General features: G+C 39.3%; 1 protein-coding gene across 7 annotated transcripts in view; it reads left to right on the forward strand.

Moving 5' to 3' along the window:
- LOC126159807 (zinc finger protein 99-like) overlaps positions 1–15,098 on the forward strand; it is a 161,345-nt gene that overhangs the window by 53,011 nt on the left and 93,236 nt on the right. For 6 of the 7 annotated variants that reach the window (XM_049916605.1, XM_049916609.1, XM_049916604.1 and 3 more), the window contains one exon: positions 14,462–14,499. The exons of the other annotated variant lie outside the window; for it this stretch is intronic. In XM_049916605.1, coding sequence (XP_049772562.1) covers positions 14,462–14,499 — 38 coding nt within the window. The remainder of the gene's footprint in view (positions 1–14,461; positions 14,500–15,098) is intronic. 7 annotated transcript variants of the gene reach the window in all.

Here is a 15,098-nt window from a genome sequence, read left to right on the forward strand (position 1 = left end):
TTCAAACATTGCTCTAAGAAGTGATTGATTGCAAAGTTCTGACATCAATGTTGCATGACCCTTGGATTGTCACATGTGGAGGGTGAAATGAGGTGTCAGGGCGACTGTAGATATGTTTAATTACTTTCTTTTTTCCAGCCCTCAGGTGTAGTAAATCAGGAACAGCTTGGAAGAGGCTTCCAGTTGCCTCTTAAGTGAAATAGTAGACATCTGTCATTGCTGACAGGTCAAGGAGCAAGGCTGAATGTGGGTTCACTCAGTGTTGCTGTCAGCAGTCACTCTGGCTGTGACAGCGATCCAGCTGATGATGGCCGTAAACATCCTCCAGTGAGCACCAGCTCCCTCGTGCCTCACAGCGGGCTACCCTGTGTAGTGGTCAAACGGCAGACCCCATAGTGCATTCTAGGATGTCACTCTGGGTGTCACAGGCTTGTGGGTGTTGTTCGCTCTGATATTGAGACAAGAATCATTTAGTACACAAATAGCTGAATGTTTATTCGTTCCAGACTATGTTCATTTAGGGCTTCAGGCAAATATTTTAAACACGACTGGTGGCAGGTGAGGAAAGGCTCCCGGCCTTCTGCTAATGCACTCCAGCGTTGGCTGTTGCTATATCACGCCCAACTGACTCATCTTCGCAACACCAGTTGGTTGTGTATTGCTTTGCAGCATGTAATACTCCCACCCACCTGCAGCTGGCACTGTTGCAGCTCACTTCTGCTCTGGTGTATTTTCTGACCAAATTCAGTTGACATGCTACAGATGAAACCCAACAAGGACTTACACCAGAGGGAGCATTGAAAGGATCTACAATCACACCAGTGTGTCACTGGAAAAAAGTTGTCTATTGTAAGAGAAGACATTTTGGTCAAATCTTTCAATAAGTACTGCATATGTAATGCTCTGGTGGGCAGTGAAGACCATCTCTTATATGAAGAAGACAGTCGTTATGAAGGAGAAGTTCAATTTTGGTATTCAGGGGCCTTTAGGTCAGTGCGGTTCTATACACAGAATTGTTGTTAGCCTGGCTTTGCAATCTAATATTACAAATTGTAAAAATATTACTTTTTAAAAAGTGCTTAAGTATGAATGTGTACCCTATAGCCTGCAGCATCTTATAGTCTGTAAAATATACTGAGGACCCTCACTGATCGTAATTATCCTCCCAGATTTGTACAAAAATAAATATATCATGCTGTATCTTTCCAGTCTCACATTGTATGGCCACAGAGGATCATTCCCAATGTAACTCAGTACCACCCAGGTCTGGAGCAACTGAATTACATTCTCCACCAGGGTTTTGACTACCTCTCGTCTTGCCCTGAAGTGAAAAATGTTCTGCCCACTATCCTTCCCACACCCCCCACAGTGGTATTCCACCATCCACCAGACCTACACAATCTACTCACCCATCCCTACACAACCCCTGCTTCCAACCCCATCCCTCATGGCTCACACCCCTGTAATAGATGTAGATGCAAGACCTGTCCCATACATACTCCCACCACCATCGCAAACATCACCTATCCCATCAAAGACAGGGCTATCTGTGAAACTAGTCATGTGATCTACAAGCTAAGCTGCAACCACTGTGCTGCATTCTATGTGGGTATGACACCCGACAAGGGGTGCAGATCGCACTAAGCAGATCGCACTATGGGAAACTGGTTTATTGTTTGGTGGCGCCCTCAGCGATATGTTTACTCTGCCCAGTTGACTGGTAACAGGAGGTAACACCTCCATGGTGTACACCGAAGCTGAAGCTTAGCCTGGACCATTCACAGGGTGCTAATGGATGAGTTAACTCTGCAGCTCTTGGCTGTCACTTCCTCTCGATTCTTGACAAGTACCGGGACTGTGAAGTGGTTTACTCGGACTGCTCCATGGGTGATGGTCACATTGTCTTTGCATATGTTCGTGGAGAACATACTGAACAGCACTCCTTGTCAGACAGCTGCAGTGTTTGGACTGCAAGGCTGGCAGCCATTTCTCGTGCTCTTGAGCACATCCAATGTGGCGTAGCAAGTCGTTTCTTTTCTGTGCTGACTCCTTGAGCAGTCTACAAGCTATCGACCAGTGCTACCTGCGCCATCGTTTGGTAGCGACCATCCGAGAATCCATCTATGCCCTGGAATGGTCTAGTCATTCCGTGTTGTTTGTGTGGACCCCAGGCCACATTGGAACCCCAGAAAGTGAACTTTCCGACAGCCTGGCCAAACGGGCTTAACGGAAACCACTTATGGAGGTCGGCATCCCTGTAACTGACCTGTGATCATTATTACACCACAAGGTTTTTCAGGTTTGGGAGACCGAATGGCATAATCTCAGTATGCACAACAAACTCTGCACCCTTAAGGAGACTACAAATGTGTAAAAGACTCCATGCAAGCCTGTCGCAGGAACTCTGTGGTTCTCTGCTGGCTCCGCATTGGCCATACATGCCCTAAATCGCTCCAGGCAAATGCCGGGATGGTTCCTTTGAAAGGGCACGGCCAACTTCCTTCCCTAATCCTATGAGACTGATGACCTTGCTGTCTGGTCTCCTCCTCCAAAACAAACCAAACCAAACAAATGCCGGCCATACATGGCTAACACATGGCTACTTCCTCTGTCGTGAGGACCCACGTCGGTGTCACTGTGGCTCACATATGACTGTCATCCACATCTTGCTGGACTGCTGACTTTTAACCACTCTATGGCAGACTTTTAACTTTCCTAGAACCCTACCTTCGGTGTTGGGTAACAATGTTTCAAACCACACATTTAATTTTAGGTTTTATTTGTGAGGGGGTTTCGTCATACAATCCAAGGGTGGGCATTTAGCCTTCTCTCTGAGGTCGCCACCCTCCCTCCATTGTAACTCTGTCGCACTTTCTTTGCATTTGTTTGTCTTCGTTGTCATCCTTTTCCCTACATGTGCTCTTCTCGCCTTGTCTTTTTGAGGTGGACGTTTTAATATGTTGCAGAGTGGCTGGCTCATCCTCATTTATTATTGTGATCAGCCAGCCAGACTATATGCTCTATGGTTTTAATACCTTTTTCTGCTTTTCTTTGTGGCGTATGTTTTCCCCATTTTTTGTTCATTCCATTCATTTTCTTTTTAGGTGTGCTGCTGAGTGTTTTTGTACCTTGAGCCTTGCTTCTGTCAGGAAAAAAGGGTCTCATGACCCTGTAGTTTGGTCCCTTTATACTCAAAACCAACCAACCAATCAAGTTTGCTCTTTATAATATTGTTACATTACTTCCCGGATTTTCCATTACTTGTTGTTGATCCAACATTGAAATTTGTCCCATAATTCTAAGACCATGAATAAAACTAACTGCAGTTCTGTCTTTATCAGTGATGAAAAAGTAGAAAACACACTGCTATATTATTGAAAGAGAATGTGGAGTATGATAATTCAGTTGAATATTGGGTAGTAGTATTGACAGCATGATTCAGGACCATGTGCGCAACACAGAAGTGTGTTCAAAAGAAGGATTCTAGGACATAAATATGTAAATTAAGTTAAGGCTGTAAAGAGAAGACCATGCCTTAATGAACAATGAAAAAGCAATTTACTCGATAAACTCTACGTAAATAGGTGTGCCAGGCAGACGAAAGGAAGATAAGACAGACAGTACTTCATTGAAACAAGCTGCTTTCAAATATGAAGTCCAGTCAAAAGAAGTGTGTCAAAAAACATTGCTTGACATATTTTGCATCTCCCAGCAATGAAAACTCTCTCTTCAACATAAACTGGAAAGTGGAGTGACCACTCTTGAAGATGGTTGAGGAAAATATTTGTGTAGGCCACATGTCATATCAAATGATGGCCGGTCCCTGATTCAAGAACTCAGTTTGAGTTTCTCGAAGTAAGAATAAATCTTCGAAAGAATGTCTGTACCACAAACTCAATCTGTGCAGAAATTAATGATTCTTTATGATCACAGCTTCAGATGAGATACAAATGCACAACATAGAACTTAGTCAGTTGTTATGCAAAAGCAGACTGAGCATACAAACTGCTAAAAAACAACACAGAAATGGCTACAAAGGAACAATATATATGTTACATGCGTGGATGTACAACACATTCTACTTTGTCATAAATTGGCACATTCCATGGTATTCTGCCAGAGACAGTTGCCGTCATATAATTTCCATGGTTCATGACTTTGGTACTTAACGAACACGGTAAATTTAGGGGATGGATCTGGTGCAAGTTGTGGTTCAGCCAAAATAGTTTCCTGTCTGATTAAATTTGTGATGCTTGAAAAAGGTATGGGACACAAACTAATTATATGGTCTGACCACTATGTTGGGCAGAACGATAAGTGGAGAATTTTAGCACGTTATTTCTATCTGGTCAACTGCAAGTACTGTGTAGAAATACATAAAAAGTTTTTATGTTAGAGTGATAGTTTCCTGCCTTGTGACAGGAACTTTGCAGTGATTGAGGAAAGAAAGTGTCAAAAGTTATGGCTCCTTTAGAATGGAAGCATGTCATTGCTTAGGCCACTGTAGAACCTTCGAAGTTGACCATACAGGAGATGATGGAAGACAAGGGCATCGGATCTGTTGAGCTGGTTCTCCAAATGGCACCTACTTTGAAAATTACTGCTGTGCTCTGGTTGAAGCTATGCAGTGATGATCCTCAAGGCATAAGCGGTTTCATTCACGTGAAAGACATTTTGTTGTGAAACATGTTTTTGAACATGAAGAAAAAGAAATTCTGTTGCATTTTGGTTTTTGGTTGCTCTACAGTGGGGTACTGAAACTTGTAAGTAGAAGAAAGGCAATCTATTGGATGTGACGAAATACAGGGAATCAAAATCCAGGCATTTTATGAAAACATTCAGTGTGCCAACTGAGTGTAATGTGCCAGCTTTGGGGTCAACTTCATAACAAACTCATGTTCTATTACTTATTTAAGACCAAAGCAACCAGTTTACTATAAATATTAGTTTGTAGCTTGATATAATTTTTTTATTTAAAACTTTGAGACTCTATGCAACCTTATAGTTCTAGTAGAGTGTGATATACAGCAATGCAGTATATCAGTTGCTGTACACTGTTTTTCCATTTTAATAGTTATGTATTTTCTAAAACCTATCCTTAGTGCAATTTTAAAAAGCACAACCAACTATTTTCAACAGTCTGCATCTGCAAACAATAAATATCTGCTATTGCATTTTTATTAACGGTTTTTGTCGATTTCCCAAAAACTTGGAAATATACCATACAGCGTTATTCATGCACATGCTTCATTTTGCTATGTTCATGTGCATCTATCAGGTGACACTAATTGAGAATATGATTGATTGGTACCTTCTTCCAGCCACTAGGAAACTTCCATGGGCTCAGAGATGTTTGATAGGCTGCTGTTAGAGAAGGAACAAGTTTAGTGTAATATGAGTGGTATTGTACAGCCATCTCATATTGCCCAGGTGCCTTTTCTCTATTAAGTGAGTACACAGTATAAAATCAACAAACATTGATCATCTCAGAATCTATCATTGTGATGTTTATGCCGGTACTGAAAGGAGGAACTCTATTATTATATTCCACAATGAAATAGATTTGAAAGAGAAAATTGAATATTTGGCCTTGTGTCTGTTATCTTCCTATTGTGTGCCAATAGGGCAACTGATAGTGATTTCAGTCCAGCTACTGACACTGTGTGCTGATTGCTTACAGTGAAAATTCAATCAAGATGTGTAATGTTAATGCTTTGAAATTGGTCCTATGATGTACTGAGTTTCAGGGTAGTGAACAGAGCTGATTTCAGAATGTCTCTCTACAGTCCCATGCATGGGTCAAGGCCATATACCACTGAGTATCTACCCTGTTAAAACCACCAGCTGCCTGTCAGTCAAGCAACACCTAAAAGTATGAAGTTAGGCATATATTGTAATAGTTAATGTATACTTAAACAAATTGTTTAAACGAATTTAAATGCAGTGACAACTAAATAAGGAAATGTAAACACAGTGACAAAGTGAAGTTGAATGGTGTACTGTCAATGTAAGACACAAAAATAGAAATGGCCATCCTTAAAATCATTAAATTGAATTATATAGGATCACATAGCAAGGGTGAACACTTCAGATTGAAGATAATGCAGTTCAGTTATGTGAATAATTGTGAATATTTGACAGATTCCCCAGTTACATAAGCTAATGTGAAATCGGAACTAAGTCCAGCTGGGTGTTAATCATCAGCGATGCTGTGTCACTGTCAATCAAAGTTCAGTACAAAACAGAACTATCAGTTGCGCAAAGTGAAAGTTCGTCAGTCACAAAAACATACAACAATTTAATGTAATGAGAAAATGCCAAAATCCTCATGTATTGCTCAAAATCTTATCATCCATACAATTTTAGAGAGCTGAAATGACACAACTGGTTGGCTGCCCAGAGACTTCGGTTCAACTACTTTCAAAACCTATGCAGACTTAACAGTAACAGTTCACCATCCCAGACTATGTGAGAAACACACATACATTATCAAAGACTATGAGGCACAGCAGCACTGTTTATTTAAAACCTCAAGAAACCATACCATGCTAGTCATTTTCAAAACATCTTACAAAACTTAATTAAAATAAGTGATTGAAAGTACATTGTTGTTACTGAAACTAATCAACTTGAAATAAACACCTTCCGATACTGGTCACTTTGGAAGCTTACCAAACATTCTAAGATAAATATTAACATCAAATATCAGTGAAAACATGATAAACAGCCATTATATGCAACTGTTAAAATAAGTCAATACAAGGAAATATTACTATAGAAATGAGTTTGTCATATCAGATGAGATCATAATTTCCTGTTCATTTACATAGTGCTGTAAGGTACTATGTAGCACATACCAAATTCGAAGTACAACCAGTTGAACTGGACCCATCTTGATCACACTGCATAATAGTTAATTTGTCAAAAATACCTGAACACAAATTCACTAAGGATGATGGATTTAATTTGATTTTGGCAGAGAAGCTAAGAGAGCTTTGGTCTAACCTGGCACTGAAACAGTTTATTGTGCAGTATTGCTCGCTGTATATCTAGTAAAGCCAACCAGTGCCCTTAGATAGTGCAAGGAGTCTCTCTACCCATTATTTGTTAGACACAATTTCTTCACTTCTAGTTGCACTGAAAATTCTGTCTCTTTGCTCTCCAATGTCATGCATTGGAAGATTAGGTGTGATGCAGTTTCTTCACTCTCATCACAGATGCTACATTTATGGTCTTCTTCCATTATACCCATTGTATGTAGGTGTTTTTAAATTCCCATGACTGGTCATCAGTCCAAACATGAGTTTAATCTCTTTCCTCTTCGAGCCCAGGGTTACAGAGCATCTTTTAAAGCACAACTTTGGCATTGTTACCTTACCATGTTTTTGCTTATAGACCTTGGTCTAGTATTCTATGTGCTTCTTCTAAGCCAGTTCCATAGTTCGTTTGATCATAGCATTGGTGATTATCAGAACATGTACCGGTCCACTGAATGGAGTCTTTGCCCCCGTCCTGGCCAATCTGTCAGCTTCTTTATTGCCACTGATCCCTGAGTGACCAAGCACCCATATTTAGTTTCTGCTGTTGAATCCCCTAACTCCACCAAAGCCCTGTGACATTCTGCAATAATAATATATTGTGCTGCAGGAGCTCCCAATAATTTCAGGGCTACCTTTCTGTCTGAATAGATGTAGATGCTATGGTCCTTGTAGCACCTATATATATTCTCCTCCACACACGCCTTGATTGCAGTAACTTCAGGCCAGTTTTCCTAAAGAGATGATGCCCTCCAGTTATGGCTGAACCCTGTACACCCCGCCCCCAGCGCCTTGGTCTGATTTTGACCCGTCAGTGAACCAGACAGTGTCCTCTGCATGGTGTCAAACTGTTTTCCCACTGCTCCCTGCTTCCAATTATTGTATTGTAAGGCTTGTTGAAGCAGTTGGGAGTTGTTATGTAGTCAGGCGGCATTTCTCAAGCCATTCCTATATTTGCCTCACTATTTTAGTGTGTGAGTCTGGATATCCCAATGTGATCCAGTTTTTACCAGTTTTGAGTGTGTGTGCACCAGCTGCTGCCTTCATCTTAACCCAAAGATGTAGTGGAGCATGACTTACATCCCAGTGGTTGGTGTGCTACTAATTCTGCCTGTTGTGGCAAAGCAGGCCAGTTTTTGCACCTTAGCAAGCTCCTTAGCTGCAGCCTGCTGTTGTACATTCTTCCACGACGCTACGGCCCCATAGGAGATCCTAAGTCTAACCACTGTTGTGTGTGTCCAGTGTATACATCAGGATCTTAGGCCCCAGTTTTTGCCACAAGGCCTTCTGGTACTCACTAGAGTACAATTCGCCTTGGAGCAGATGCTCTTAATGTGAAGGGTCCATGTTAGTTTCTCATCTAAGATTGTCTCCAGATATTTCACTATCCCCTTCACAGATAGTTTCATCGAAAAGCTTTAGATGTGCTTCTTCGTGATTGGTACCACAACAGTCTTGTTAGGATTAACGTTTGGGTCCTATGTAATGTACCAGTCTTGCACAATGTCCAGTGCACCTTGTGCCATATTCCTAACCATGTCAGCAAATTTGCCGGGTATTACTATGACAAGGTCGTAGCGTATCCATGGCAAAAGCATTGTCTGTAATTTAGTTCCTCAATGAGTTCGTTCTCCAGTAGATTCCACAATAAAGTGGACAAAACTCTTTGTGGACAACCTCTAGTGGTGTTAATTACTATTTTTTCATTCATCATGTGGCCTCTAACATCCTTCCACTAAGCATGGCCCTAGTCCACCTACATATAGTGGTCACTAGGTCATGCACCTCTGTTGACCTAACCATGGAATCAAAGGTTGTGTTACTAAAAGCCCCCTTGATGCCCAGGAAGATGCAGAGGGCTGTTTCTTGAAAGGAAAGTGCTTTCTCCACCCTCCCAACAAATAGTTGGAGAGCTGTCTCACTTGATTTACCTGGTTATGTGTGTTAGTTTGAATGTAGAGGAGCCCTAGTTAGCCTCCTCTCCCCAGCATGTACATTAACTCGACTGATTGGTCTCATATCCTTGGCCTTTGTATGATCAATTCTCCCTGGCTTTGGAATAAAGACAACCTTCACTGCCCTCCAGGCATTGGGAATGACTCCCACTGCTAGGCTAAACCTGAATGACATGCAGAGGACTCTTATAAGATTGTCTCCTATTTGTTTTAAGAGAGCTGGAAAGATTCCATCTGGACCAGGTGACTTGACCGATTAGAATGTTGCCACCACCCATAGGATTTTACTGAAATTGACACACTCCTTGGCTGACTCCCAGTCCTCTCTTTGAGTGCCTGAGAACCATTATCTTTCAGGGGTTGCATTCTGCTCTGTTATCCGCCAGAGCATATTGAGGAAAATGAGTTTTGAGGAGCAGTTCCAGTGTCTCATATGCTGTCTCTTCTGTATTTTCCCCATCGTCCTTCCTCAATTAACCTCCTGGATTAGTTGTTACTCTGGTGAGGATTTTGTGAAGCCTGACTTGAGATAAGCACCTTCCCATGCTGGTCACTTTAGAACCTTACGAAACATTCTGAGATAAATATTACATTAATTGTCAGTGAAAACATGATAAATTGCCATCATATGCAAGTGTTACAGTAATTAAATACAAGGAAATATTTCTATACAAACAAACGTGTCATACCAGGTGAGATTGTAATTTCCTGCTCATTTACATGGTGCTTTAGGTTACTACGTAGCACTTACCAAGTTTGAATTACAACCAATTGAACTTGACACATCTTGATCACACTGCATAATAGTTAATTTGTCAAAAAAGTGTCTAATACACATTTGATAACGATAAGGGTGTAGTGTAAAATATGCTGTCTTTTGGTGTATGGAATTGTGAAGTACATTTAGCTCTGGTCAAATTAATTGAGTAGTTCTAATGAAATTGTAGATACCCTGGATCCAGTTGAGTTCCAGTCAAACTATGTATTCACTGTACAGTTTGATGTATTGTTTATGCTTGTGGCAGTTTTGGCTTACATGTAGTACTACTTAGCATTATTGTAATCAGTGTTTATAAAATTAATTAATGAAAAACTATACAGGGCTCTATTTAACTCCTGAAGTTGGGCTGCACAGTTTGAAATAGTACTGTTGAATTGAATTTTAGTGTTTTTCTATATAATATTTGTGAATAATATTTTATAGCTGGAAAGTGACAAATTAGCTGTTGGCTATGCATCTGATTTTTTGAGAGATCAGTCAGCAGAGTTAGAATATTTGATTTGTTGCATCCTTTGTTTATTGCTGTTCCTCACTAATTTTGGCCGCATTCATCTTTTGTTTGTCAATGAGTTTATGATTATGTGTGACAAAAATTCTACTTGCCATCATAGCACTGACCTTGGGAAAGTCCTAAAATTGCTTAATGATTCAAGTGCAAAAGTTACATGAATGTGAATTTAAATACTGCCTCACAGTTGTCGGCCTTTTCTCACAGGAAAGTAACCCCAATGGATAGTAGGTTATGGGCATTTCTCTTGACTTAGAAGGAACATAGTTCACCAGAGCAAAGTATTAAATGTATAGATTTTCATGTTTCAATGTTAAATGGGAAATGTTCAGTGTCAATCAATGCTGTGCATTTGATGGTACATTCACATTACTATCTCACGTATAATATTTGAAAGTTTGAATGCATGAAAGATTTTCAGTTACCTTCATTATTTGTTCAAATTAATTTCCAGTGGTGCTTACATAGACTTGATACCATATATTGCAGTTTATAAAATTCATTTGTTTCTTCAAAAAATTTCCTTCAAAATTGAGGTGTGTTCCACTCAAATTTAATATAACAAGTCCAGTGTTCCAGTCAAAATTCCCGGTTGCCTTACAAATGGCCATATATTCAATGCTGCAGGAAATCTATTTCTATCTAGTAACATTGGATTCAATTGGCAGAAGAAATGCACCAGTGCAACGAACATGTTACAGGGATTCACAAGCTTTGTTCAGATGTTTCTCTTGGAACACCAGCTGATTGCGTACAAATCATTCTGTCCTTCCTCCTCTCTCTTCAGGGATGACCTGACCTTGGCTTATTGGTTACTGTTGTTTCATGTTTTTGCTATTGACTGTGCACACTTGTTTGTGGTTGTGGTATGCCATATCCCTAGAAGTACTCCGAATCTTGAAGACATGCAAAACAGCTTGTCTCACATCAAGCAAGTGTTCTGTTTTGCTATACTTCTAGTTCTCTGCAAGTAAACAATCACTGACTGGATACCATACCATCACGGCAAGTTACAAACTTTCGAGCTAAAGGAATACAGATGTACTGTACGATCGCTATGCATTACTGAGAAGGTACTACAAACATGGAACAATTTTTTTTCCTGATCAATTACAGGCCAGCTAAGGTTTTACATTTATTTATGCTACTCCTTCTTCTGTACACATTTTTCTTTCCACGCACCTGACATTCAGTTTCTATCTTGTCTTTTTGGAACTGTTATGCTGTGGAGAATTTACCGACTCAATCCTGTTTCTGTATTTGGTTTGGTTTTAAATATCTTGCTAATTTATACAAGTTTCTTGTAGGTCTTTGTGCACTCTTGTAAGGCATTGAGATTTTTTAATGGTTTTAGTACTGCTACACAGTTTTTCTTTTCAGTATGCTAAGACTCATTAACCTTGTATGCCAAATTTTGTCTCCAGTTATTTTCCTACATATTTATCTATACTTCTGTATTGTTTCTGAATTTAAATGTTTGTGGTGGTGTTCTGTTTCCTAATATCTTTTCTTTTTCGTAATTTCCACTATCTTTTGTTGATTCTAAAATTACAGACGTGTATTTTGGCCAAATGACTTACCTTGCAAGTTGGAGGTTCTGCAATTTTGGAGAATGAATTTTTACTATAAACATCTTCTGTTAACTGAAATGCAGAGTCCATCTTTTATAGTCTTCCTCTTGTGGTTCCATTTTCCCCACCATTGGGCTACATGACTTCTCATAGATTCTTAAATTTGTCTTCCCCTGACCCTCCCACACTTCGTATTTGATAGGGATGTTGCAGTCCTGTAGTTACTCATTACTGCTTCACTGCTGCTTATCAGAGGAGACGACTAGTCATGCTTTTTCCTACTGTTTTTCTTTCTCTCTGTTCTGTGGTTTCTCTAAATTGTCAGCATTGCTAAATTATCTACAAAAGTTGAACAAACAATTTTGAAATTATCAATTTTCTAACCAAGTAGTATTCAACTTCTGGTAGTAGATTCTGACAACTGCTCCATCTGTTCAATATTCACTTTTCTAGTATAGTCTGAAAGAAGAATGGAGTTAGTACATTGCCTTGCCTAAAGTCTGTTCTTATCCCAAATGAGGCTATAGTTCTTTTAAGAAGACCCATGTTGTCTTCTGTATTTCAGATTCTTTAAGAATTTTGAAATAAAGCAGTCTTGCTTTATAGTCATAAACCTTCTAAAATGTTACAGATGTATTCCAATAGTATTTTGCTCCTTTAGTCCTCTATCAATTTGGCCTTCACAGGACCATCCTGTCCTAAGCCATCTCTGATATATCTTTTTAGAATTCTGCTGTTGTCTCCTTGAACTTTTCATGGAATTTCATTGAATCTTATGTGAACATGGTTATCAGTTATTCTAGGCCCGGAATCTTAGTTTTATTGTTCAGTGGTAATGGTCAATTTCAACAGATATCTATGTCTGACTCTGGAATTCATCATCTTTTTGGAATTGTGCTTTGTTACTGGCACACAAGCTGTCTGATATTCTCAGATCATATTATTGTTGTCCTCGTATCTTTTTAGTGGTGTATGCTAAATGTCTTTTTCTTTGCAGTTTTCCTTTTTTCTTACATCTAGTCAGGCAGACATTCATAAATGAAAACATTTTCTACCAGGACTGATATGGAATGTACTTATTCAAAATTAATTTGGCAGTTGTACAATTCTCAAGTGGTAGCTCAGAGTGATGTCTGAATCCTTTATAATTCCTTTTGAGGTAATACTTTTGAAGTAATACTTCTGTGTTAACCATGTTTACAAATTCCATTTTCTTTACAAGATGTGAGTCTTTGTAATCTGTATGCCTAGAAATTGGTAGTACTTCATGTACTAATTTCTGTCAAAGTCATGTCATACTGCACATCTTAATATCCACTCCCCAAGCCCTAGGCATGACATTTAATAACACTGACTTAGTTCATAGTAAGCTGTCACTTGAGAATGGCATAACAGTCAAAATTCCAGGTGTGAATAAATTCATTTAATAGCAGTTTGGGCAGATAATGTTCTCATCTCCATTCTGTGCCAGTCTGAGGATAAAAGTTAAATAAAATCTGTATGTTTTCCTCTGGAACTTCATCAGATGCTTCTCAACACCATTCTGAGGACTGTTTTACCTTCTGCATTGTTATCCTGATCTATTGGTGCATGTGCATTAATTATTGTGTACCCCTCACCTAAATATTGAATTATTGCAGGGAGAGAGACTTCTGGAGGTAATGAAAAATTTGGATTTTGGATTGTTTGGGGGAAGAGGCAAAACAGCGAGGTCATTGGTCTAATCGGATTAGGAAAGGATGGGGAAGGAAGTCAGCCATGCCCTTTCAAAGGAACCATCCCAGCATTTGCCTGTAGTGATTCAGGGAAATCATGGAAAACCTAAATCCGGATGGTCGGGCATGGGATTGAACTGTTGTCCTCCCAAAACATTTGGTACCGTTTGCAACATAATTGCCATTTATGAATGCAGATCCTAGTTCTGTAGTAGTTTTGCGAATTTCTTCCCTGTGTTCTCTGTGAAGAATCTACAGTTCTCTGATTGTGGTATTTCTTCATCTGTGAATGTGATATTTTGTAATGCCAATTTTAAATTGTCCATTTACAATGTGTGAAACTATTTTGAGTTTGCCAATATTTATTAATGTTTGTATATTTAATAGTCCAAGCCTGTATGTAGTTCTGGGTGTGAACTTAAGGTTGGGTTTAGGAGTCATTCCTCACCTTTGCAAGTTGGTCTGGGCTGCCCAGAGCACAAAGGTCTAAATGTGTCACTTACGATGATGGATTCATCTGTCATTGCATGGCAGTTTTCATTACGGAAAAAAAGTGAAAGAAAATTTTACTCAAAGTGTAAGTGCATAATAGATTAAAGATGTTATTGGTCACTTTCCTTTGTGAAGTGTCTAGTAGGAAGTATGGCTACAACCAAATTACTGGCTTGTGTAGTTATTTACAGTACTGAAGACAGTGAGAAAATGGAGAATGAATTCTTACTAACATTCTGTTTCATTAACTGCAACAGTTTATCATGTCCTCTTTAATGATATTTTCAAGCCTAACTTAAAGCATTTTGTGGACCAATCACATGTTGGTGGGCGTTAATAGAATTCTATGTATTTACTGTTTCGTTAGTTGTAAATCACTGGCCATTTCTTCAAATATTTCAGGTGGAAACCTCAACAAGATGTGCATCTGATAGTGCAAGGTAAGTTTTCATAATTCACTGCAGAACTTTTTCAGAAATATAAATTTTAGTTTATTAATTGTGAGAGTACTTCAGTTATAAAATGCACTTCTGTAATGATTCATTAATACTATTATTTGCAACAACCATTATGTGACTATTCCTAGATAAATAGAGCAAACGTCTGATATCCATACAGGAAAATAAAAGTTCAGGTGGCATATCAGCAGCTGTATTGTGTTTAATGCAGAATGTCACATGAAATCACTTAAATTCAACAGATTCATCTTGATGGACACAAGCTAATATCATACTGCAGTAGAACAAGTTAGAAGAAAGGGTGAATGGCTATATATCCAAAAATTGGATCTGATTCCCAGCCTTTCAGATTAATGAATATAGTGTCGAACACCTCTCTCAATGCGGTGCCACAGTGGTGCTCAGGTAACGCACAAGCTTGTAGTGGTTTACAGGCCACCATCAAGAAGAAACATAAGTAGCTGGTACCACTTCCAGTAAGGCTGTGAAGACTTAACTGGTGAATCCTCATTCTCTTTGTTTCTCCTTCGTCCTGGTGTGTTCCTGAAGGATTTCCCATTTGTTAGACACATTACAGGTGA

This window comes from Schistocerca cancellata, unplaced genomic scaffold (assembly GCF_023864275.1).
Source record: "Schistocerca cancellata isolate TAMUIC-IGC-003103 unplaced genomic scaffold, iqSchCanc2.1 HiC_scaffold_1147, whole genome shotgun sequence".
NCBI lineage: Eukaryota > Metazoa > Arthropoda > Insecta > Orthoptera > Acrididae > Schistocerca > Schistocerca cancellata.